Source organism: Colletes latitarsis, chromosome 2, assembly GCF_051014445.1.
Source record: "Colletes latitarsis isolate SP2378_abdomen chromosome 2, iyColLati1, whole genome shotgun sequence".
NCBI lineage: Eukaryota > Metazoa > Arthropoda > Insecta > Hymenoptera > Colletidae > Colletes > Colletes latitarsis.
In genome coordinates, this window is record NC_135135.1 from 21509095 (window position 1) to 21534744 (window position 25650).

The window sequence follows — 25650 nt, forward strand, 5'->3', positions numbered from 1 at the left end:
TAATAGTCTTTCGACAATGTCCTCTTCGTTCGTTCGCGACTAAACCAGAAACGAGCAATTACGGACGGTCGAGTTCGAAAAACAGTTTTCTGCTCGAAAAACGCGGGAAACCGACGGAGATTATCTTTATTGGCTTCGGGAGACGCGCGAAGTGTGTCAGGGCGTTGCATTATCGGCGATTTACGCGCAGACTGTGCGACATTTTTTCGTCTTCGAGTGATTTCCTGGACAGCCGGGGCGAAATACGAACGTATTTAAGACGCTGCGTTTGCGTCGCACCTTTTAAAATAACACATTTCGCGCGTCGCGCCGAGTACAGTAGAACTCCGATCAATATAATTTAAAAAATAAGCCATAGAACTGTTTGGTAATTGCTTCTTTTAAAAGTGAGTTTAGTAGATTATTGAAAGAATATGCCAATTAATCGGAACTCTACTGTAATTTATCTTTAATAATACGAAGATATTGTTCATGGACGAAACTCGAGATCTACTAATTATTTTAGCATTACTTTCGGTCAGTGCGTCCATTACATCGTGTCGGTAGCGCGTACAAGCTCGCGCGACAGAAAACCGACGTTTCTCGGACTCGACATCGTATATAATGAAGATTAGCTCCCGTGACTGAAAGCAAATAAGGAAAAGCTGTAATAAATACGTGTTCGAAACTGGTTATACAGCGGAGTCGTATAGAAAACTGCCGGTTTCACTTCGTACCCCTATCTTTCGACCCGTTCCCAGGAGAATCGAGGCTTTCCGTCGATGGTTTGCCGTGGAAAATTTTTCAGAACGTTCAGACCGCTCGTGAAACTCGTAAAGCACCGTTTAGCCCAGAATTCCTGTTTCTGGAGTGGATGCGAGACGTCGAAGAAAGAATCTCTTACACGTCCGAACCGCGAACGGGAGAAATATTCGAAAAACCTAAAAAGACAGGAATATGAGAGTGAAAAAGCTGATGGTTGGTTTTCGAACGATGGTTTTAAATGGGTCAAACGTCGATCAGAAATTCTTGTCTCGTCGGGAGCCGCGCGCTTCTCTCGGCGGTCGCGAGTCGCGATTTGCCGCGCGTTCCAGCACGTTTCTCGATAGACGCTCGGATCGAATCGATGGCACGCGATCGACGAAGAAAAACCGCGTCACCGAGACTCGTAATAACGCGGAATATGCAACCGAAGCGTTAGCGTGCATTTTTTTCGCTGCTCGTCACGCGCGTTGTTTATTGTACTTCTGCCCGTTCCTTTACCGACCTTCGTCGAAAACTGCAGCTGTACCTTGCTCGTAGTTATTTTCCGTTTCTCTCGGTTGCGTAACGCTTACAAAACACGACGATACCGGACGGTTCCGGACCCGGATTAATTCAACGTCTCCTGTACGTAAGTCTTTGAGGAAAGCCGACGCCGTTGGCGCATAGGTCGTGCACGAAAGAAAAAAGAGAAAAACGCTCGGTTTCCTTTCGGTAATCTTATCGAGCGCTATCGATCGCGATGCGTCACGGTGGCTGAAAAAGAAGAAACAGAAAGGCACCGTCCGGACGGCGGAAGAAAATATATGACTTTCGCACACTTTTAAAATCTATTACAGTTTTACACTAAGAACTATCGGTTTGCAAAGATCCACTTTTATGGCGGAATACATATAGTTTTTCGCGTGTAAATCGTGGTTTGGAGCACTGCGCGCCGTGACGAAAGGATTTCACGGCAACGATAAATCCAGGTCGAGAAAACGAGACAGTCGAAGAAAAGGGAGGCTCGGCCGAGCGAACGAGAAACGGAGACGGAGAAGACAGGCTGAAAACAATAAAATAGCAAACAAGCCGCGAGACTTTCGAAACCATATTAAATCGTGACATAGATCTGCTCTTAGGAATCGTAGCCGGTCGAGTTACGCGGGTGAATTCTTACGAGGTGATAAATCGATAGATCGCTGCTCTCTGCATTCCGGGATACGGCCTCGCGTGAAAGCTAACACGCGCGACAATATGCTAATACCAGGTCGCTATCGATTTACTTTATTGCGCCTAGTATCGACCACGATGCGAATTAGTTAATCTATCGGGACCCGAAAAATTGTTTCCCGCGATCGTTTCGATTCCCCCGTGACGCAATCTCTCGGCGCGGCGATGTTTTTCGTGGCGAGGTCGGAGCCGGGGAATAACGGTGACCGTACCGAGGACAGTGACCCGATGAAAATCGTAGGTACACAAGAAAGAGAAACCACCGTCGTGAGCGTGCCGCCTCGCGAGCCCCGAACGAAATAGACTTGGTCCGTGATCGTTACCGTCGACAAAAACCTCGCGACATTTAGAGTCGGCGACCGCGGGAACGAGAAACCGATCGTTCCCGGTCGGCGGAGGCTCGATTGAAAAAGTACGCGGCAGCCAACAGCGATCCACCTGGTTTCGAAACGGCCCGTTTGCATCGATTTGCTCCGAGAAACACAGAAACTCTCCGCGTGACCCCGGACTTTGAAAGGTTTCCGATCAACTCGCCGCGTCGGTGTTCCAACTGACATTTTTCATCGAATATCGCGACGCGACTTCGCCATTGACGCAACCCTAACCGATCAGTCGTCTACGACTTTACAAATGGTGTATAGAGATATTACCAATATTCCGTGATATAGTCGGAGAAAGATTATTTCCGCTGCCTCGATCGAGGACGACGCTCGGGTACCGATCGCCATTGGTAACGACCTCTTCTCCGATGGCTCCCCTTCTCTCACTGACCGGCAATACCTTCCGCTCCGAGAGTTCCCATCAACATTGCACTGTTGCCCGGTTTCAGCGTCCACATTTCTTCGGTCGCCGTTTCTTGCTTCTTGCGACGTTCCGAACTAGACCGGGGCACCATTTATTTTTCCTAGTCGTCGGTGGCCGTGTTCCGTGATCCGTGATCGAGCCAAGCAGAGTCACCACGAGGCGGTAATGTCGTTTCGTGTCCGATGAAAACGTCACGCGAGTACGAAGAATGAAGAGTCGGGCAGAAGCGAGCGAGGTAAAGAGGGGCCCGACGGAGCCAAGGTAAAGGAAGAAGAGCGCGGCGGTTACGCGCGTACAAAAGAAGAAAAAAAATCGAAAAAGAAGGATGTAGGCTCGAGAAGGGAAGGCTTTTAAAGTCTAAGGATCGCGGCCGGGAGGACTCCGCGAACCGGTTGCTCGAAGTGACGTGAGTGAACTGAGGCTGCAGGCTGGCAGGTAACGCCAGGTAAACTCCGGCCCGACCTGCGATACACACGCAGAAGAAGGAAGGTGGCTGGCTGAGTCGACCGGCTGGTTGGCTACGCCGAGCCAGCCAGCCGTAGAGACAGTCGGCTCAGTCAGTCGACCTGGGGAGTCAGCCTGCGGCCCCTGCGGCCGCAGGAACGAGCCACAGGTGAGGGACGTGGTGGAGGGGGACCATTTCGAAGGGAGCCACCGGTGGTAGGGGGAAGTCAGACCGAACGGAGAGGTGAGGGAGACAGGGTGGGAGAGAGAAGGAAAGATCGTAGTGGTGTGTCGGTGGTGTGTGACTCAGCTCGGAATGGGCGAATAGGCTAACACCGTAGCGAAAGCCGTGGCCACGGACGCGTGTACAGGGGATACGAGTATACGCATACAGAGTGATCGAGAAATAAGGGCCCCACGGTTTTCCGGTGAACCGGCTCCGGATGATCGAACGGCGGCGGCGCCACAGTGATCCCCGTCAGAGAAATTCAGTGACATCTGGCAAAAAAATCAACTCTCTCGTATCGATATATCTGCGATGTATGTTGCTATTTGTGGACCTGAAAAATTAATGAAATAATCTGTTTCAACGTCGGATTCACGGAACCATCGATGCGACGGGTTTCAGATTACATACTTCAAGTTACAGACCTCGTAAATATTATTTGAAAAACACTTGTTAGGTCACTTGAAATGTTTTAATCCGTGTTTGATCTTGATAACTTCTCTAGTTTAAAAGATACATTGAAACGTCGCTAAATTTCTTAATCGAGACCACTGTGACGGCGTCGATGTTCGGGCACGTGGCACCGAGCCCAGACGCTGGATTTTCGACGCGCACATATCGCCGCTGCGACCTTCCTTTCCTTTCGTTGCGTTGCTTGCCGCAAATCCACACTACCTGCGAGGGGGAGGGTTTCGTTCACGAGACGAGGGTTGCGACCGGAACACGGGGAAGCGACTGTATTCAACGAATATGGGTTTAATCCCTGGTCGAGTTGCTGAAACAGAATAGATCCAACAAAAAACATCCTTATTTATAGTAATACTTAGAGTCAACATGGTGTCGTACAAGTCCCCTTCCTCGACGATACGGAGAATGTTGAAATTCTGAATCATCGTACAGGTGAAAAGCTTGAGGTACACCAAAGCGTCGCGACGCGAAGTAGCAACTGCATCCAGCGAATCGGCGCACGATGAACCAAAAGGCCAAGCGCCTCTTATCCTTAATTGCAACAGGATTTCTGCCGTTTCGGAGCAAGGTATTAATAACGCGGACAATTTACGCGGTACCGACGATTTCACATGCACCGAACCATAGAACGTTACCGCTCCACCGAGCTCCACGTAACTCGTGAGAATGCATTTCCACGGTTTATTTAATAACGTTCACCCCGCGCGTTTATGTTCCTAATAAAATGTCGATCGCGTGATTGAGTCGATAGCCGAGCTCTCTGCAAAATACTTCGTGGACCGGTGCCAGATGCTTCACCGTGTCCCATACCGAAAAGATTTCTTCGTTCTATTGCTCCGGGCGTCGCTGATAAACTAATTTATAAAAATAATCCTCGTTGGTCGAAAACGATTCGGTTGAAAGACGACGAGCCACCCAGTACATTACGGACTAACTATACCTGAATCCAACAGAGCGTGACTTTTCACGTGTAGTCGTGCCGGAGTGGGGCATGATCGTACCACGGCATAGAGTAACATAGACTTTGATAGAATTTACACGGTGGCTTCCAAGAGCCAAGAACCTCTGCGAACCAAAGACCACGAGGGACGCCGGATTGCGACAGGCAATTCTTCATTTTTCCCCCCCTTGATGTGTCCTTCTGTACAGACCATTTGGCTCATTTGTCCCGGAACGCGCGCGTTCCGTTGCTGTCGCTCTTCGTACGCCATGTTATTACGTATAACGCTCGAAAAACATCGTTGTTAAGGGGGGACGTTCACCTGAAAATCAAGTACTAGTCATTTTTCAAATAAAAGTAAAAACGTAATATTTCTATGGTGGTCGATCTCTATTGAAACGAGAATTTTGGAGAAACATTCTTAGACACGTGGCTGTTAATTAAAGACGATTCATCGAACAAGGGCTTCCCTCGATTATCTCTGGTAATTACCGACCTTGACGCAAGATCATTTCACACTAGAATGATAAATGCATTCTGACTGGATATTAACAAATAACCGTCGCCGTTCAACGAAACCTATCCTTCGACCGGTCGTTATCGTTATTTATCGCCGTGAAAAATAACCCCTAAACAACGTATTGCTTCTGAATAGCGAATCGTGCATCGAAAAACGCAAGTTAAGCTTTAAATATAAATATTCCTTTAAAAGTTGTACTTGAACGAGAAGCAAAAGCGTGGTAATTCGGGAATTGCCAAGATTGGAGAAGCAAGAAACGTCAGAAAAATGGAGTAGCCGATCGCGAACCGCTTTTCCAATTGTCTTTCGCGCATTTTTTTTTTGACCGCGGACGTGAATCAGGAAACGGTCGTTGACGCAGTTGGTAATTTCCACCGTCTCTCTTTTTCATTCAGCGGTATTTCCTTGTTTCGCGGAGGCGCATCGGCGTTCCTTGTTCCTTCGAGATTACCATGACCATCGCAGCGCAACTGGTCTATGCGCATGGAGAAATGCAGCTGATGCGCACGGCTGAATCCCGAGGTCAGCGACTCGTCGACGGAGTTAGTGGAGCGCTTAGGCTCGCTCCAGGGATTTTATGAATTGGTGCATGGTGGAGCCGCGAGGCAGAAGTGGAAAGAGGAGGCAGCGAGGAAGAAACGGGAGAGACACGCCATCGAGGATCGAGCCGGGGAATCTTTCCTATCGCGTTAGACTGGTCGATCGAAAGCCACCGAACTAGCAGAAAAATTCGATGATCGGCAGCATAAAGTCGGAAAGTTATGAAACGAACGAACGGAACGGTAAGGTGAAAGATCCAATACTCTAACCCGAGTGCATATAACGTTGATTATTATCCATTAAAGTGATCTTCCACCTTACTCTCTTAAATTATAATACTTATTATGAGTTTTATCAAATAAAGTTCACCTTCGAGTCTCCAAAAGCATTGAAATTTCTTAGGCTTCACTACGTGGTCCATGTAATGGGACAATCAAATTGGGTCCCCCTTTTTCACAGGTTGTTATTGAAGTTAAGGGTCCTCTCATTTCTCTAAAACAATAATATAAACATGGTTTGTCACGTAATTACAAAATTGTATAGCGTTTCGTCCATGCCATAAGCAACCAAGTATTAGGCACCTTTACCTGATTAGTGTTTCCAACTAATTAGGTCTTTTCGATCTCTGGCATTTCTCGGGGGGCGAGTTTGGTCATAGCGTTTAATAAGGAAGAAATAACATTTATTTTTATTGATCTCCGTGCGCGGGAACGAGGATTTCCCTCTATTTTGGTTCCCGAACAAGCCGGTCCACGTGGTATCTCGTGTCCTCTTCGTTTCGCGTCCCCGAGCCGTTTCTCCTCTCGTCATCGGTAGCAGCTTGTAGCACCATGATTGTCCTCCGCGTTCTATTCTTCGTTCCTCCTCTCTGTTCTGTTCGCTTCACGGTGTTCCGCTCGCGAGCCACGGTGTACGCAGGTGCATTAACCGGACATTCAGCACCGTAACGCTGGCCTTAGAGACGGGAAGATACCGGAGGAACGGAGATAGACAAAAACAAGGGGAACAGAGAGAGGACGAAAGTATATAAGAAACGAGGAGGGGGGGCATCCAAGTACTAGAGTTTGCTGCTAGAGCAGATGGTTGGGATTCGAATTCCTTAGTCGTCCCGTTCTAAACCGCGAGTCTTAAACCTAAACCTGACCTCGGATCTTGGGAAAATCGCGCGACGTCGCTTATTCGCGTAGGAATGCCTCTGCGCTCGACTTTCAGACGCGTTGGAGACGACTTCGGTTACATCGAAAACGTCTGCGAAATCGGCGGGTTTAAAACGGAAACGACCAGCTCGCGAACGCGAATCCCCTGCGATCGACCTACGCTCGGCGATCGGTTGCTCGAGCCTCAGCTTTTAAACGTTTCTACTTTATTTTATTTCTCCTTGTACTCTGATCGATAACATTACGGTTGTGTTAGTATTGACCCCGAACTCTTTTATGCACGCGCGAAGACGTCGCTGGTCTGACAATGACCCAAGGACGTGGTTCGCGCGTCGTCTTCGCGGAAATACGAAACTCGAGCGGGTTCCGTGGCGAGCACGGAATACATTAATCCGCGTCATTTTGGAGCTGCACCAAAACGGCACCGAGCGATAGGTTAGTCCTCGTTCAGCCAGCCGGACGAAGAGAAGCGTCGACAGGTTGGCAGGATGCCAAAGCAAGGAGCACCGCGAGGCTCGAGACGACGGAAAAGCTGGCTACGCCTCGCATTTCGGACAGGTGTTAGCCGAATGGTTCCGCCACCGGTCCTCCGCCGATCGATCCCGACCATATGCCCTCGAAGGCGACGAAGAACTGCGCGGTGACGTTATAAATAAAACCGGGGGAATTCGAGACGCGATATTATGTCTGGACGAGTCTCCTTCTGCCCCATACTCCTGTATCCTCGGACGAGAGAGGCTACTCTGTAGTCGCTTTTCACGAGAAACTGGTTTTCATCGCGCCACCGTGGAGTATCTCGGTATCGCGAGCCCGAAGAAAGCTCCGTGAGCTCCTGAGACCTCGTCGCTTGTACTCACGGGAGTCGGGTAATGCGGCTTTAATGCTCGAAGATGCAACACGAGACGCGTCTCCTGCCTGTTGCGAAACGAATTCGATTTAAAAAAAAAAAGAAAAAAAAAGAACCTCTTCTATCGCGTGTCGTACGTGCTACAGGGTGTTGCCTCTGACGCGACGCGCGATTCTTCACCCCTTTACAAACCGTCTGACAAAATAAAGTTGAACGATACGATGTGTACAATGGATGTCGCTAAAAAGAATTTCGTAACCACGGTGAAATCAAGATCACCTTGGGTGTTATAAATAGGAACACGCTTTTTTTTACCATATCGTAGAGGGCACTCAAACGATATTCGAACGGAGGCACTCGTAAAAAATGGCTTGACGATCGTAATTTCGATACCGTGCCCCTAAAGTTAGCCCAGTTATTTTGAAAATAACCCGTAGACGCACTCCGAATTCGCTTCGGTGTCTGACAAGTATCGTGGGATACGATTAAACGATAGAACTTGGTTTTTTAGTCGGCGCGGCTCGAGTACACGGAATCTCGCACACGGTGGACGTTCGTGTTGACCGCGGGACCAAGATAAAAAGGGGGGAAAAAGGAGGTTGAGGTGTGAGTTATCTTCGCGAGTTCACGTCATCTCATCCGTCGGCCTATAATCGTTACGTACGAAAAACTGGTTTCCCGGAGCTCTGACCACTTATCTAACGACTATCTTTCATCTGATATTTCGTGGCCACGGTCCCGAAAACGGCCAAGCGTTCGTACCGGGGCCACGAAAAGTCGGTGGAACGGCGCAGCCGGTTGGTTTTTTAACAGCAACTTTTAACTGCACCCAGATTAGGATCCTCAACACCCGTCCTCCCCCCGGTTTCGTCGTCTGATTAACCGTTGCGCGTAGACAAGAACGACGTTCGACCGTGACAGCGTCCCACAGTTTAATTTAAGAGTGGACGTTCGTGCACGGTATCTGTAAATAATATCGGTTCTCACAGTGAATCCTGCGCACGCTCCTCGGATTCACCGGTGGCCGTAATTCCTTTATGACCTTAAAGCGATACGTTCTGAATTCTAAACGACGCTCCTGTCGTCGCGATCGCCGTAGGCGGCGTTACATCGAAACGAACGAAACTGTGGATAATACCTATTTATGCTTTTTCAACGAATATTTCCCTTTGTGGATGCGATACGTACGTGACGAGCCGGGCTTACGGCTTACCCCTCTGGGAACAACATTTCCGCCGCATTAAAAATTCCTCTTTGTCGACCGTACGGGCTGACGGAAGTCGACTATCGCTTTCGGCCCTGACCCAACGATCGCGCTCCTGAAATCCCTTGACAAATAAACTGTACCTCACGGCGACCGAAAGTCGATAGATTTATAATCCGCGAATAAACGAAACACCGTGATATCAAATCGTAGAGTATACACATTCAGAAAACTAGCAACGATATTCTCCTTGAAACCCAAGAAATGCACCGTGAAATCGTCAAAAAGGGATTCGAAATAATAATACGTACGAAACGAAAAAGCTGCTCGAGTTTCTGATGCGTTCGCGAGTCCGCTAATCGTCGACATCGGTGGAATCGCGTTGCGTCCATTTAATGTTAATATTCGTGGATCGGTAGTCGACGGAAAACCTGACTCATCCGTAGTTCTGTGTAACAGGTGTTGAACGACGCACAGTGTTTGGCTCGCTTCAACAGGTAAGAGACCTGTAGTGCCGATGGCTCGCAGGCAACGGACCGTTTCGCAGGTGAAGCCCGCAGCTGCGAAGTGAGACAGAGGGGCAGAAAAGAAATCGCTTTATTTGACACGCTGTCCTTCCGTGGGTCTCGTCGAGCCAATTCGATCGTACCGTTCCACCGTCGTAGCTTAAACGTCCCTGCGAAGTCGCGTAAATCTGCCAACCAAAAGATGATCGTATTGGAGTGGGCCATCGATGACAGGTTAACGGGACAATCCATTTATTTTTAAAAATAGAAAAGAATGTTCGTGGCAGAAATTGATCGATTTTGCGAAGGATATGTTACGACGAGTCTTTTCCGGTTCGAGTGGAAGCATCGAGGACATTTTTTAATATCAACGATACGATTCAAGGTCATCCAGGGTCACGAAGAACTGCATGTGAACTATCTTGTATTTACTAGATGCGTATCTACGGTTTAGCGTCATAGCTGAAGCGTCTACGAGGTTCCACGGTACAAATTACGACGCCTGGGGCCCAGGCATATCTTAATCTTGTCAGTAAACCGGCTCTCGCTCGATGCTTTCGATTGATGATACAAACTGTTCTGGCAATACCTGACAAGTTCGTTGCAGTCTGCTCGGCTCCCGGTGAATTTTTTCTCGTTAAGATCTGGATGCAATTTCCATGGAATAAATAATCTAAAAGAAGAGGATGCGCTGTACCTGCTAAAATATATCCCACCGATCCACCATCCTTTCTTCGACATTAACGAGAGCTCCAAAGAAATAGGAAATCATTTTGGAGTTGAGGTCGGTACTCCGCGCAGACCGATCTGAAACAGAAAATTTGTTAATACCGAGCCGATTTTTCACGTTGTCTAGCCGTGTATTTTCATTCGGAACGTTTCTTGCTACACCGTCCCTTCCACTCGACGTGATGCAGCAAACGAAGCGCACTCATGGTTCTACCGACTTTAAATAATTTGTACCGAGCGTCGTTTGATTTAATTTTTCCGGCGTCTCCGGTGTCGCGAGACAACTCGAATGACAAGCTAAAATTTACTTCACGACGACAGATGCTCGTCGCGGAACAACTCCACAGCGATCAAAGAACTCGCGGCTGCACGCGTAACGGACCACGGCAGTCGCATCTGCCGCGAACCGCGACTTGATTTATGCCTGTCCTGACTAACGGATCGCTGGAAATTTCATAATCGAGTCCACGCGAACGACGATTCGTTCGGAACTACGACGCACGGTGGACGGAAACAACAAAATGCTAACCGAAATTTTACAGTGTACAGATAACTGCGCAAAGACGCGCTGATAATCCCGTACAGGGTTGAACAGCACGATTAAAAGAGAAAAGAATCGTCGCGTCGGACGTTACGTTTCCCAAGATTTTTCGAGCACCCCGTAGACACGCACCTGCGTCGTGTAAGACACCAACCACCTCCTCGGCCTCCTTGGCGCGTTAAGCACGAAGGGTTGCAGAGCGTGGTGGTTCGTTCACGGGAGAATCTGACGGAGGGAAGGTGGTAATCGCGAGGGAAAGAGGGACGGACTCTGACGGTCTGTAACTCGGAGAAAAGGAGAGACGAAAAGCGGCAGAGCGAAGCCACAGGCGGCCAGCCGTGTCTCCGGCGAACTCGGTCGGCAGCTCTCTTGCCAATCCCGGCAAGTTTCCACTTCTATGTATGTTTATGCACCTCCAGCGTGCCTGTCGTACCCATCGACCATGGGCTCCACTTACGTCGGGCACACATCACGCGCGATGTGTGTTCTACCGGCGAACAAACGACGGTGCGCTGACCTTTTCCTCGCTGGATAGAAAGCACGCGAGGAAAAAGAATAAAAATCGCTCCTCGTGACTTCCTGCACCTCGTCGTTGGAAATTATACGCGCAAATATTTTCAAACGAACGGGAAATATCGACGGTAATCGGTATTCGTTCTCTGTTCTATCGACGCGCCGACAACGATCCGCCGCGAGACGAAAAACGACCGACAGCCTCGGACGAGCGTTATCTGGATACCGTCTGCCGTCGATTAGAAACACAACGTAAGCTTTTACGACGAGCCGCTTTAAAATCTCTACCGCGAGCGTAATCTTGCTTTCTATCGTTTAGAGCAAGTACAGATGGCCAGATTCGAAGCTTGTGAAGCTCTTGAAAGTCTTCGAGTCGCGGGACAGCATAGAACGTTTATAGCTAGCTTAGAAAGCTTGGGGTATTCGCGTACATTGTTTGTACAATATTCGGATTTTCGTCCATGTACGTTTCCAGTTCGTTTATCGAGCCAAACTGATTGGTACCGGGTCCGTGATTTCGAATCACCCGGTAGAAGATTTAGCCAGGCTTCCGAGGTTAGGCCATAGCCGGTGGCAGGGGTAGCGCACGAAGGAACGAACGAGCGAGGCTCACTCTTGCAGAGTGCCGCTGTTAGCGCATCGCACTATGACTAATTACGAGCACAACCCACCCCGCAGTCGGCCGATACGGCCCTATAAACGCTGGAGCACCACCGCGAGTCATTGTTCCTTTCCACGTCTCTGCGTGCTCCTTCGTCCCCGTTCCACCTTCATTCTGGCTTTTTTCCTTGCCGTGCTCTCCTTATTCTGTCTCTTGAGCCGCTCGCGTACTCGCTCGAGGGTACCGAAGCGACTCGCGATAGCTCGTGCCTCGAACGCGGCTTTGTCACGGCATGCACTTTCCTGACAGGGACCTTCTCTCCGTAATGGGCTACGATTTTCTTATTTTCCTTCGTCGAATTTCATACCTGGCCAACCGTTTTCTCGGAATCCATATCTAGCCAGGTAACAGAACGCGATACGGCGTCATTTTTCCAATCGCGGAACGCACGTCTGGTAATTATCGCAACCGATCTCGGCAACAACACGTTCCCGGCGCGCTGCTGAATCTACAATTGTAATAGGAAGTATCGGGGGCTAATCGTCGAGCGTGTTTTCCTAGCTGTGTACGATTCGACCGTGATATACCGTTCCGATGCGATCCGAGTCGCCATAAGCGGCGAAGCTCGCGCCCGTAAATGATCCTTCCGAAGGTAATCTATTCCGCGGCATCCGAGGTGCCCGTGGTTTCTCGCCTCCGTAATTTAGGAGGAAACGATTTACTGTTTCCGGTAATGGGCACCAGCAAACCGTGTCCGCGCAAAGTCACGGTTTGAAGACGGAGAAGCGGCCGATTAACAAAAAGCGCGTTTATTAGCGTGTACCGCACAACGGTCGCCTAATTTGGACGGTACCGTTACACGGCGCAAATACAAGCCAGAGAAATAAAGAGTCGACGGTAAGGCTTAATGACATATTGTGCCGATAACTAAGCCGCTAATTATTGCCACCCGACGCCTCGTAACGTGTTATTAAAATTACTCTGATGAAAATTAAACGTTCTAAAGCGAGTTTCTCGAATAAGTAGGAGTCTGCAAGTATTTTTCTAAAGTCTTTAGTTCCGTCGAGAGTACTATGAATTTCTCGTGGTTCGCACGTATTTACGAGTTCTTCTGTGCCATTGTTCCGACAGAGCGGTCGGTATCTTTCCACGAATAGACGATATTACGGTAGGAGGGCTCGGAGCGCGAAAGACACGGAAGGTAGGAGAACATCCTGTGTCGTAGGACCCCCCTTCGCGCTCTGCTAACTTTACTTCGTAACGCTGATTTCCTAAGTATCCTTCCTTTCCACGATCTACCGAGCTGAGTCGAACACGGCAGCAGAGACTGGCCTATATGAAATTTTAGATGCTCTTAATTAAAGTACATCGATCCATGGTGCAACTACACGATTTCTCGCGCACCAATTTGCCTTCTTTCATCGCCCTTTTGTCCATACAAAACAATGGAATGTTTTCAACAGATACGAAGTACAAGTGTATTTTTATTTAGAACGTACCGCATTATGTTTCAACTTTAACTTGTTTCTATTGTGTATTTATTTCTCAGAAATACACAATTACCGTTTCGCTAGACTTTTTGCTTTACTAGACTGCTAAACTCTTACTCGGTTAGCACTGAAAAATGTAAATTAATATTAATGTTATATTGTGTTATTTAAATTTATTTAGATTCAATTTGAAACTAATCTACAATTAGCTTAATTAATATAGATTTAATACTGTAAATATTTTTTAAAATGATTCCTCGTTAAATGGCGTTTTCTACTATTTAAATCCGTCAAAGTTACCAAGCGAGTCGAGGAAAATTATCTGCCACCACAAACGAAGTATACGAATATACCTCGTCTGTGGCATGATACACTCGGTCGGTATAAAAGAAACATTCACCACCGACGAGGTATACGAGTAGATCTAACGAGTATGAACACGGGAGGAAGTGAGACAGAAAATTAAATTACAGAAATTTTATTATTTTTTAACGGAATGGAAGCTGTACGGTCCAGAATTGGACACCAATCGATTGATTTAAATTTTTTCATTTCACCGAAAATTTCTGCATCCACACGAATTTTTTTCTCGAAAGTGCGTAGGATTTCGGGGGTATGTCTATTCACCAAAAATGATTGTAATTGACCCCCGCAACCGAAAATAATTTTTTCAGAACAATTTGAAATCTTTCAATTTTATCGAAAACTTTCTGCACCTATAGGATTATACAGGACAGGGTTATGGACTCAGTTACTGTCAACTTAAACTGTTTTACTTAAAATACCGAATAAACCTTACGAAGTTATGAGCAAAATTATCTAACATACATTAAGGGGGGCAGTAATAGCACAGACGTGCTCCCAAAACATTCTTTCTAAATTGGAGATACTGTAGATTGCAGTATTACTTTTCTTAAAGACATCGAATAATAACAAATATGTAGAAAAACTTACATTTTTAAAAAATAAACAAGTAATGAAGTCTTACCAAAGTTGATGGTTTGGTTGGACCTTTTACTCTACATACACCGGACCACCGACGAATACCTTGTCCTTGTCCTTGCCTTAATCTTGTTCCAGTTGTTTCGAAGACATCGTATCAGTACTGTTGCGAAACATAATTTACATTTTTGAAACGTTCGTATTATGTCTTGAGATATTCAGACATAAAACGAACGTCCTTGAAATCTCGTGTGTTGTGTGGATTATTAATAACGAGTAAATAATTATTACCTATTCTGGTACTATTCTGGGACTTGCAAGCCTCCAATCTGTGTAACAGAAAAATGCATTGTATGCAACGTCTGTTCTATAGCTTGTCTGTGCCTTAACCAATAACAATGGCTGTAACATAAAATGGTAGGAGAGTTCACAGAAAACCATCGTTCGCAACGTCTACTGTGCGCCTCGTTCGTGGCGATACTAACTTCCATAAGATGTTGGCTCTATTGTATACCTCGTTTGTGGTATAATCACCGTGGTATTATCAACACACGTGCAAAACGATGTTCGCATGCGCTGGAAATCGAAATTTACAGAATATCCTTCAATCAACAAATATTGTAAATTACGGATACTTTTGAATAGAAAAGTAGTGAAAATATCGTTAATGTACGTCTGTATCTGAAAGTGCATTTCACTGTAGAACGCTTTAGATAAAAATGAAATTACTAGTGATGTGTACTCGGTAGAGACGAGCATACTTGTATGTGATTGCTGAAAGATTTAAACTTAAAGTAATAATGGAGTGCATAGTGGCAAACGTAGATCATATGCGATTTGATATTGAAATCGCTCTTGACGAACAATATGGAGCTCTTCCGTTACCTTTTACCGGAATGGATAGTACGTAATTGTTTTTTCGCTGTATACCGATACACACTTGATTAGGTTATACCGTAGAAAACATAGAACAAGTTAACAACATAAACATATCAAAATGTGTCGGTTGAAGTGTAAAATAATAAACATTGTTGCTGTATATTTCTTGAATAAAAGATATTTAATTACATTGACGGTTCTTAGCAGAATATTAATTTTTTAATTTACGTTTACATTGTTTACTTGTCATTGGTTAGATATATTAGACTTCCAATCTAATATGTTTTCTAGAATCCACTGCTGCTGTATGTCAATTTTATCCAAGAGGTACTTGCGTTAAAGGAGCCTCCTGTCCATTTAGACATGTACGAGGAGATCGTACAATCGTATGTAAACATTGGCTAAGAGGTCTTTGTAAAAAAGGGGATCAATGTGAATTTTTACACGAATATGACATGACAAAAATGCCAGAATGTTATTTTTATTCTAGATTTAGTAAGTGTGTTTAATATACAAAACTGTATATACGAATATTTTTATGTTCAAAAACATATTTGTAAATATATTCTTTTATTCTTTTATGTGTTTCAAGATAATGTGTATAAATAAACAAGTACCTGTTAATATTTCTCTTTCTCTGATATTACTAAGTTTTCATGGTACAGGTATATTAACATCGGTTATCCATTACTAGATGCCTGTCACAATAAGGAATGTCCATTCTTGCACATTGATCCAGAAACTAAGGTCAGAGATTGTCCTTGGTATGATCGAGGATTTTGCAGGCATGGACCATTATGCAGACATCGACACGTTCGTCGTGTTTTATGTATGGCATACTTGGCTGGATTTTGTCCTGAAGGTCCAAATTGTAAATTTATGCAGTAAGTTTGTTGTAAAATTTTTTTAAATACGTCTCGTTTAAATTCAACGTTTTCCATAATCTTTCCTTTTATTTCTAGTCCAAGATTTGAATTACCAGCAGTACAAGATATGCAACCTAAAGAAGGGAAGAAGGTGATGATTACATGTCATTTTTGCGGAGAAGGTGGTCATAAAGCCATTTACTGCAATAAAATGCCACCCGACGTACGCGAAGCACAAGTTAGACAAGAAATAGAAGGTAATTCTCATTCAGCGCATCATATGAACATGCATAACGGACCGCCTCCTCGAGGACCGCAAAAGCCACTCGAAGAAGTCACTTGTTACAAATGTGGAACTAAAGGTCACTATGCTAATAAATGTCCAAAAGGACACTTAGCATTTTTAAGTCACGCAGGAGGTAGCGGAGGTGGAAGTCAAAATCAAAATTATCGTAGATGATTTTACTTATTTTATTTGTGTAACATCGATATTGTGATTCTATTTTATTCTAGTAAGATCACTTACCTGTAAAAATTTCTTTATCGCATAGTAAAATAAGTTTAATAAAATGAAATTTAACATTGATTCTTAATCCACGGATTCCGACATTCATTTGTAAAATAAAGTAAAAATGTTTATAAAATGAAATTGAAATCATTTTCTGTAATAAAAATTTCATTAAATTAATGGACGTTGCCGACTAAAACACCATCCGATACTATAACAAATTTAAGTATTTATTGTTTAAAGAATTAAACATATTCCTAGATAAGTAGTTTATTACATTTTGTAAATGCATTTAAAGGGTATTTTGCTAAGTTATTACGTACGCTATTCCTATGATCGCATCGATTTTCGTCAGAGAAAGTTATAAAAAGATATATTCGTTTACTGCTAATTTATTTTTCGTTCGTGACGTTAAACATGGGAAGACGTACTTCGCCATTTGTGTATGTATTGGCATTGTGAGACTATTAAAGTTTAAAATCTTGTCCGCTAAAATATTAACAATATTTATTTTCTGCGTGATTATTAGTAGAAATATTTAATTTCTTAATATGTGTGCACTCATCTGTAAAACGGTAATTCGTTCTTCCATTATGATTACGTACTATTCTTCAGAATACGTTGTATCTAAATACTTAAAATTGTACGTTTTGTATTAAAAAGAAAATACGATGTCACCATAACAATGAAAATACTGAATATCACTTTCTGTATGCAAACAAACAAGCACGGTTTTCTTTCAATCAGAAACAAAAGTATTCTATTTTTACAAGTACGTTTCTTATCATGTCGTGTTATACTCGATAACTTCGACATAATTAGCGGGGAAAAGTCCATACGTTCCGTCAGGTCCAAGACCTTGCCACCATCCTTCGTCGATGGCATCTATGTGCGTAATAATGTCTCCAGGATCGAAAGTAATTTCTGTGTCGTCGGCTGCTTGATAATCGTACAACGCCCTGGCTTTCATTCCTTCGTTGTTTGGGTCAAAGTACAAGTACTGACCATCCATTTGGCTGTACAATTCATTTTCAGTAACTACTTCTTTTGTCACTGGCGGTTCTTCGGGTTCTTCTAGTGGCTCGGTCGCTTTCGATTCTACGTGTTGATTTTGAGCCGCGGGTGCAATCGAAACAGAGTTTGTCACTGCATCCAAGTTATGCGTTGTATTCGCTTCAATTTTCTCTTCCTCCTCTATTTTAGTCTCAGGTATTTCCTTCTGCTGGCTCTCCTCGAGCGGCTTCTTAGCTGTTTCCACATGACTACTTTTCAGAGCATATTGTTGCTGTGATGACGTCATTTGACCGGCGGCGGAGTTTTGTTCAAAAACTGCTCGTGCATTTATCGTTCTTTGAGCAATTAACTGTTGCGTTTCTTTACTTCTTTGCCGTCGCAATTCTTCGCTTCGCGATTTATGGCTATCGTAAACATCGTTACTGTAATGTTGTCGTGCCGCCATTTGATTAAGAAAATTGTTCGCCTCCTCAGCACGTTGTTCTGCCATTTTTTGTCGAGCTATTGAATTCTCTTTGGCAGTGACCTATAAATATATTAAAGTTCCATTAATAAAATACGTAGTATTAAATATCGAATTAAAATTTGCAATTATATCTGTTTACTTGTTGTTCTCTAAGGAGTGCTTCTTTTTCCTCTCTAGCTCTAATTTCTTCTTCAAGCCGTTGACGTTCCTGCGCGCATTTAATACGTTCTTGTTCTAGTCTTTTTTTCTCCTCCATTTCTTCCTTTTGCCAAAATTGATCACGTTCAGTTGCATTTATTTCTTGCTCCGGAATTACTCTGCAATGTACAAACTCCTTAGATTTAGAAATTTAGCGCTATTATCGATAATCGAACGATACGCACCTGCGATATGTGGTACCAACCGGACCTGTATTACCTTCGTTCTCGCCGCGCGGCTCATTAAATTTATACGCAGAAGCTGTTGCTCTGGCAAGCTTCTCCATAATAAAATCTACCTCAACATCATCTTCAGAGCGAGCAGTAATTGTTATATGAGCACCTTTCAGTAATTTTTCTACATCTCTAATATGATTTGCACAAGTGCCCTTTCTAACTATTGGTGCACCTTCCCCTTGCTAAAACATGGGTTTCAAAATACATTGATAATTCGTTTTAATATAAATGTTCTATACAATAATTTTGAGTTTCTAGCTTTTGAATTCTTACCCAATTTATTAACAGACATTTTGGCAGGCTGGTTTTAGTATCTATTACTCGACAAAAGGCATACATGATATAACTACTGTTTAATCGATCGATCAACTCTTCTAAACCACCAGTTCCTGTTCCAACAACCTTTAAATTGTTAGTCTGTCCCTCATATCCAAACAGAGCCCTGTATATAAAATTTGTTTTAATAATAAGGAACAATCAATTATATGCATTCATGGAAAATTAATATGTAACAATATTGTTTATAAAATTTGACACAGCATTAATATAGAAACAAATTCAAGAATGTAATAATTTTATTACTTTAAAAGCAACATTTATTCTTTGTTTGTTAAATCTGTTCAGTTACTAATCAGTGCAATGAATGCTACAGAATACATATTTTATGACAATAAGTGATAATTGTGTATCTTATGCTATTAATATTGATTGATAAGAGCAAAAGAAGTAATTTTTAATTATAGAAATGCGATTTATTTGTAGGTTTAATTGAACGTTTGTATTCGAAAGTGTGACGATAGTGTATAACCAGGACGAGACAAGTGTAACAGTGAAGGAAGAGATGAAAGCCTACCAGTTAGTAGACGATTTATCGTCGACTACGCTGTGCCAGGCAGCCACCAAGGCGTCTTTGTTTTTCGTTAAATTAATTGACATGTTTCTCAATTAGTTCATAAGAGATCAACCGTAACAACGAATCCGATCGAGTTGCTACCAGCGAATTAATGTCACAGACGCATCTTCCCGTTTCGCCTTTTTGATTAAATGTCAACGCCCTTCTGTTACCAACCGTAAAACGGTGATCTTCTTGTATAGGCAACACATTTGAATCATTTTACAACTAATTGAACGAACTTTTATTTAAACTGCACAAATAACTACGAAATCTAACGAATGCTAAAACACATTTAGTCAAAATTTTATTGAAAAGCCAACCTTGATGATATTCTTTAAGACTACGTATAAAGAACGATTGGTGGCGTTCTACGTACCGATGGAAGCCCCTCCAATCACAGGCGTAATACAAGTAAAATGAGTATTCGATGCGAGTGAAATATTTAACGGAGTATTATTACATTAGATTAATTCTTATCTTTTATCTGTAATTTCATCAATAAACAGATAGCGTTCGATTACAAATATAAGTATAAACTTTTCCTGAAATCAAAGTCATGGGCGGACCGTTTAAGACAGATATCGAACTTAATGCGCATTGAAACGTAAACTCGAAAACGTGTGCAGTGACACTTTCAAATCAATTGTCAACATAACAATTTTCTACTAATAATCGAAGCAAACGTAATCTTAAATATCAATAATATTTCTATTTGCACTATGTTATTCAAATAATACAATCAAAAAGATTAGAAGAAACTAAATACTTTTAATTTATCAAGAATGGTAAGTTCACAGTTTCCCGTTGACCGGTTAACCTTCGTTCTTACCAGATCGAAGTAATTTTATTTTAGCATTTATTTACAGTTATTCTATTCGTTCTTTAAATCCTTGATCGGAAAGGATGTTGTTGTTGAATTGAAAAATGACCTCAGGTGAGTTAATAATAAATACGCATTAGAACTATGCTTGATAAAGTTTTCTAACAAGATTGTTTTATTTTTAGCATTTGTGGTACTCTACACTCTGTCGATCAGTACCTGAATATAAAGTTGACAGATATAAGTGTAGCTGATCCAGATAAATATCCTCATATGGTTTGTAATGTTAACAATTTTTAAAACTTTCTAGGAATTCATTATGGAAAATGAATATATATTATGTTTTAGTTGTCTGTGAAAAATTGTTTCATTCGAGGATCTGTAGTACGCTATGTACAGTTGCCAGGAGATGAAGTGGATACTCAACTATTGCAAGATGCTGCGCGCAAGGAAGCAGCAGTCCAAGCAAGATAATCAATATCATTCTTAGGTTTAAAAATGACATTGATTTCAGTTTTATTTTGCAAATCAATACTAATACACAGTGAATATATAAAATATAAATTTTTGTATGTATAAGTATGTAAAGTGATAAAAAACATATAATTTTTATTGTGCATATTTCATACAATGTGTTGTAATTAACACATTTATGTATCTTTTGTCCATTCTACCAATGACTTGTCGTCCCAGATATATTTGCCTTTGATGTCTGTATTTTCTGGCAATAATGCACAGAAAATAGGAGCCTCTGCACCTCGATCAGGTGTCAAAGGTCCCTTATGACTGGTCATATCAGTGTCAACATAGCCAGGGTGCACAGCATTTACTACTATATCTTCTCGTGAGTCCAAGTTGAACATACCTTGATGGACTCTAGCTAAAGCAGAAACTCCTACTTTACTTGCAACATAAGCAGAATTTGCCCAGCCTTTCTCCAAGTGTGTGTTTGTCTTTGCAGCTCTGAAAAAGTACTTGTTTTAAAATTTAACGAATGTTTGCTATACCAATTAAAAAATTTGGATAATTCAACATACTCAACAAATTCATGCATGATGTTATCCAATTCTTCTTCTGTAAGTTTTGAAGAAAATCTTTTTCTCAATGATTCACCGGGAATCAATGATAAACGACCGGCAGAACTGGAAAGGTGAACTACACGTGCATGTGGTTTTAATAGTGGATAAAGTATACTACACACTTTCCTTAGGCCAAAATAATTCACTCTTATTGTCTCTTCAGCTTGCAGTGAAAATGGTTCTGTAGCAGCATTCTATATACGTAAAAGTGAATATTTACTATATTTTTCGAGAAAGTGGAAAAATAAATAGTATGTAATCACCTTGAATGCAATAGCGGCATTATTGATTAGCACATCTAGCCTTCCGTGTGTTTTTTGCAAGTAATCACGGAAGGATTTAATACTATTTTCATCTGTAACATCGAGTTGATGGAATTTCGGTGATAAACCTTGTTCCTCTAATTGTTTAATAGCATTTAATCCCAGCGTTGCATTACGAGCCGTCAAATATACAATTCCATCAAATTGTTTACAAAGACCTTTCACAATAGCAAATCCAATACCTTTATTTCCTCCAGTTACCTAAATGTTTCGTGTAATAAGAAATACGTACAAGCGACTTAAATAACAAATTCACTCGACTATATATTTTATAATGTACTTACGACAGCCACGCGTGCCATTTGTTCGTATTTTATAATAATTTTATTTAAAAGAAAGGATAAGTAGCTTTAGTGATGAGTAGTGCTACTAACTTAATACTGCGTAGTACATGGGCGCGTTTGATAATGTCGTTACGTAAATGCTAATCGGATATAATCGAAAAAAATTATGGAAGTTTATCAGATATCGTTTTATTTTTTTTTGAATAACTACACTTATACTTAAAATTTTTTTGTTTTTGTTGTTATGTAATATACATTTTAATTACGACAAAATAGACGTAATAAATTGTAATCACAGCAATGCAAACATAAACATTTTTGAACGGAAGTTCTTAGTCATTACAATGGTGAATGTTTAACGGTCAGTGATGATTTGCGAATTATCTTAAGTACTAATTTATTTACTTTAGTACTTCTAATTTAGCAATTCTATACTGTCTTGTTTGAGTATTTCTGACAAGGACAAAGGTATACGTTTTGTTAATCAATTCAAGTAGTGAATTTAAGGTTACGTATCCTAAACCTGTACCTTTCGCTTTTGCAAAAGAATAATCACCTTCTGTTATGTATCCCATAACCTTTCGGTCACAGGAATGTTTTACTTTGACACAATCAGGAAGATATAACTGTGACATTTTTTGAGATTGTTTGCGTATAATATCACGACTTGTTTCTAGTAATTCCTTCGACTTGTTTTGATAATCCGAAATTTGTAAGTTCTGGGTCAAAATTTGATCTATTTTATTAGTTAATGCATTTCTATGACGTATTCTTTGTTTTTTCAAACGTTTTAAAAGAGCTACATGATTTTTTCTCGAAGCTTTTCTTATAATTTCATTCGAGTCACGATTTAATTTTTCTACGGGTCCTGACCAGTTTTTATTATTTCTAAATTTTTTTACATCTTCAGATTTTGGCATACATATTATTGCAAATCTTCTAGGACGTCCCTTTTGTAAAACAGATAATTTAACACGAACTAAACAGTTTTTATTTTCAAATAAATTTTCTAGGTTAAGATTTGGGATATGGCTCTCTGATATATTGTATTTGCTTTTGTTAACTTTGTCGACTGATAAATTTTCTTGCAATGATTGCAATAATGTACGATTTCTTAATACAAAAAAGTCCTCTACATCTGTCCATTCTTTCATTAAAATCTTCCATTCGCAAAAAAAGGGACTAGAAATTCCAAGTTTTATAAAATTTACACGTCTGTTTGGTGGATAGCGAAAATATTTTTCTTTTAATTCTTGTTTAGTAATTAATGTTTCCCTTGTATAAGCAGGTGTGTCTGGATCATTGATGTCTGGTGACTTCATATGTCCATATTCAAATGCAATAGATTTTGATTCTCTAAGTGCACCAACTCTTACACAACGAAATATAAAAGCAAGCCAAAATGGCATTGCCCAACCTGCTGGAAGAATTAGATCTATGGCAGAACTTAAACCTATTAAAATAACATTAATATTAGTTTTAAATTTCTTATATCTGATATAAATTCAGAATCACTCTACAAGTACCTGTGTTACCAATACCAGGTGTTTGAATTAGGAGTATGGGAATCTTGGTCATAATCCCTTCATTAAAATATTTGTCATTATCTATACCAGGAACTAAACACTCACTCCTAAGCTTGTTAATTGCACTTGTTGTTACGCATGCTTTGGTAATTTTCTGTCTTATCTCTTGTTCCCAAATTGGACTAGAATTTGCTTTTGAGGGTGGCACTGGCATTACTTTAACTGTCTGTACATTTCTCAGTGGCTTCACCCTTTTCTCAGGCAAATGAAACCTTGGATCTAAGACTGTAAATCCAAGAACAATATTTGGTGGTAATTGACTAGGAGACTGTAATGTCTTTAATGTTTGCCACAGCTGTTTTTGAAGTTTCAAAGATTCAATATTCTCTTGATTATTATAGTATACTATATGCCAGGACTTATCAGAGTCTTGAATCTCTTCCTCACACTCCATTTGATTTTCTTCAAACCCTGTTACATTAGTATCGTTCGTTTTTGAACAAAATTTTTCATCAAAATTCGGCAATCGCAAAGCGTTTGTTAAGACGTTTATCGATAATGGGCCGTAAAATCGAAATCGATTTAAAGCGTTCTTATGAATACACATTTTACAATTTCTCTCGTTGACGTACGAGTAGGATTTTATGGTTTGATTACTCGTAGTAGTGGAAATTACATCGTCGGATTTGAACTTAAAACTCGATGTAATTTCTGCGACAAAGTCGTCGAGAAAAGATGGATGTACCCAAATCCAGATCGTCCTTAAATCAGAATGACTTGGTCTCCACAGGAAGTGAATATGACCGATCGGAAATCGAGGATAGCTGTTCTTTTTAAAAAACATTAGGGTTCCTTCTCGAGTACCGCTGATAAAAATCTTTGCGGCGAACGTTAACTCGAATGGATTGCAATGATCTTTTAAAGTTTCTATCAGAATTGCTTCTGGACCATTTATTTCGACGGACGTATAGTAAGAAATATCCTGTATCAAACAGTGATTTGCAACGGCACGGTAATTGGCTTTAAAACATTTGTCGTTCGCGTGACTCGCGATTCTGTAGCCCCATTTTTCGACCATATGAAAACGTTTTGCGTGCCAAATGTGAGTCTCCAGCCAAACTTTGTTTCGTTGTCTTCGATTGTATTCCGAAAGTAAATTACGTGGTCGTCTACGATACCTACGCGACGGTCTTTTAATTTTAGGCGGTAACCCGGATTTAGTCATTTGATTCAAATGGGCTTCCCGCAGTCTGCGCGGTAAACGCTTCACGTTATGGGACATTACGCGTCTACGCATGTACACCGGAAGCTTTTGAAATACAAGTTTCGTTTGTTGAGGATTTTCTGTACATATAAAAATATTGAAACTAAATCATTTGATCGTTTAGTATTGTACGCATAGAATTTTATTTTTTATAAGCCACTAGGGCCTTAATTTTTCGATATTTGAAAGTGAAGAATATAAATGTAGCGTAATACTGATTAAAATAAAATGAAGTATCGTTCAACGTACCAATAGAATACGTCATTGCAGCAATTTCGCTGGCTCTCGAAGAGACAAGCTTTTTAATGTGTACTTCTTTCGGTAACTTTTGAGATCCACCTAGGTATTCATCGAACTGCTCCTTTCCCGCCATTTTCGACAAATATTTATTTTGAATCTTTATTTACACCAAAATAAGTCGACACTTTATCGTTTTATGTTCTAAACGAACGGGTACCACAAAATAATAATTAATATTTTACCGATATACACGCGCAACGAGTACTCGTTATGTCTATAAATTGCAAATTATTTTATATTTCCTAACATTACTTCAATTGCTAACTTACAAGTTGCACGTGTTGAAATATACTAACGTCATAGATGTAAATATTTCAATTTAAACCTAGAATTGATCACAAGGTGCAAATTAGTAAAAATTATTTCGCATGATTGCCCATAGGGGGCAAGCTCGAGTGCATTGCAAATAGACTTAAGAATCAGAACTTTAGGCTGTTCAAAATTTTATCGTAAATAGATATTTCTTACTTAAATATAAAATAAAATTTATTTTCAGTTATTTTCAAAGACATAGAAATCGTACTAAATAATTTATTTAATTTTATACACAATGGGTATTGATAGTGT

General features: G+C 41.6%; 5 protein-coding genes and 1 long non-coding RNA gene across 8 annotated transcripts; 2 read left to right on the forward strand and 4 right to left on the reverse strand.

The window, feature by feature from the left end:
- Window positions 1-471: 471 nt before the first annotated feature.
- Window positions 472-3289, reverse strand: LOC143351458 (uncharacterized). Its single transcript, XR_013081751.1, has 3 exons — window positions 2604-3289; window positions 717-920; window positions 472-623 (listed from the first exon to the last, which is right to left on the reverse strand). It is a non-coding gene; the product is annotated as an uncharacterized LOC143351458 (long non-coding RNA).
- Window positions 3290-14960: 11671 nt separating this feature from the next.
- Window positions 14961-16819, forward strand: Clp (cleavage and polyadenylation specificity factor subunit 4). The gene is made up of 4 exons (XM_076778403.1): window positions 14961-15328; window positions 15596-15799; window positions 15999-16188; window positions 16267-16819. Exons 1-4 carry the CDS (start codon window positions 15226-15228, stop codon window positions 16628-16630), a joined length of 861 nt encoding a protein of 286 aa, XP_076634518.1. The 5' UTR covers window positions 14961-15225; the 3' UTR covers window positions 16631-16819.
- Window positions 16221-19796, reverse strand: Abp1 (Actin binding protein 1). 2 transcript variants are annotated; one of them, XR_013080751.1, is made up of 7 exons: window positions 19446-19796; window positions 18866-19034; window positions 18542-18774; window positions 18298-18475; window positions 17002-18218; window positions 16697-16832; window positions 16221-16304 (listed from the first exon to the last, which is right to left on the reverse strand). XR_013080751.1 is itself a non-coding variant. In XM_076778386.1 (5 exons), exons 1-5 carry the CDS (start codon window positions 19526-19528, stop codon window positions 17463-17465), a joined length of 1419 nt encoding a protein of 472 aa, XP_076634501.1. In that variant the 5' UTR covers window positions 19529-19796; the 3' UTR covers window positions 16888-17462. The 2 variants fall into 2 exon arrangements, 1 of the variants encoding a protein (XP_076634501.1); XM_076778386.1 differs by lacking the exons at window positions 16221-16304; window positions 16697-16832 and having other exon boundaries at window positions 16888-18218.
- Window positions 19797-19815: 19 nt separating this feature from the next.
- LOC143348332 (U6 snRNA-associated Sm-like protein LSm2) lies at window positions 19816-20938 on the forward strand. Its single transcript, XM_076778425.1, has 4 exons — window positions 19816-20272; window positions 20354-20421; window positions 20493-20583; window positions 20656-20938. Exons 1-4 carry the CDS (start codon window positions 20270-20272, stop codon window positions 20779-20781), a joined length of 288 nt encoding a protein of 95 aa, XP_076634540.1. The 5' UTR covers window positions 19816-20269; the 3' UTR covers window positions 20782-20938.
- LOC143348326 (carbonyl reductase [NADPH] 1) lies at window positions 20791-22147 on the reverse strand. Its single transcript, XM_076778413.1, has 4 exons — window positions 21994-22147; window positions 21650-21910; window positions 21345-21580; window positions 20791-21270 (listed from the first exon to the last, which is right to left on the reverse strand). Exons 1-4 carry the CDS (start codon window positions 22009-22011, stop codon window positions 20958-20960), a joined length of 828 nt encoding a protein of 275 aa, XP_076634528.1. The 5' UTR covers window positions 22012-22147; the 3' UTR covers window positions 20791-20957.
- On the reverse strand, window positions 22045-25334 carry Pop1 (POP1 ribonuclease P/MRP subunit). Of its 2 annotated transcripts, XM_076778377.1 has the most exons (4): window positions 25033-25334; window positions 23520-24863; window positions 22550-23446; window positions 22045-22133 (listed from the first exon to the last, which is right to left on the reverse strand). In XM_076778377.1, the coding sequence occupies exons 1-4, from the start codon at window positions 25154-25156 to the stop codon at window positions 22123-22125; spliced, it is 2376 nt and encodes a 791-aa protein (XP_076634492.1). In that variant the 5' UTR covers window positions 25157-25334; the 3' UTR covers window positions 22045-22122. The 2 variants fall into 2 exon arrangements, with proteins under 2 accessions (XP_076634492.1, XP_076634483.1); XM_076778368.1 differs by lacking the exon at window positions 22045-22133 and having other exon boundaries at window positions 22388-23446.
- Window positions 25335-25650: the final 316 nt, after the last annotated feature.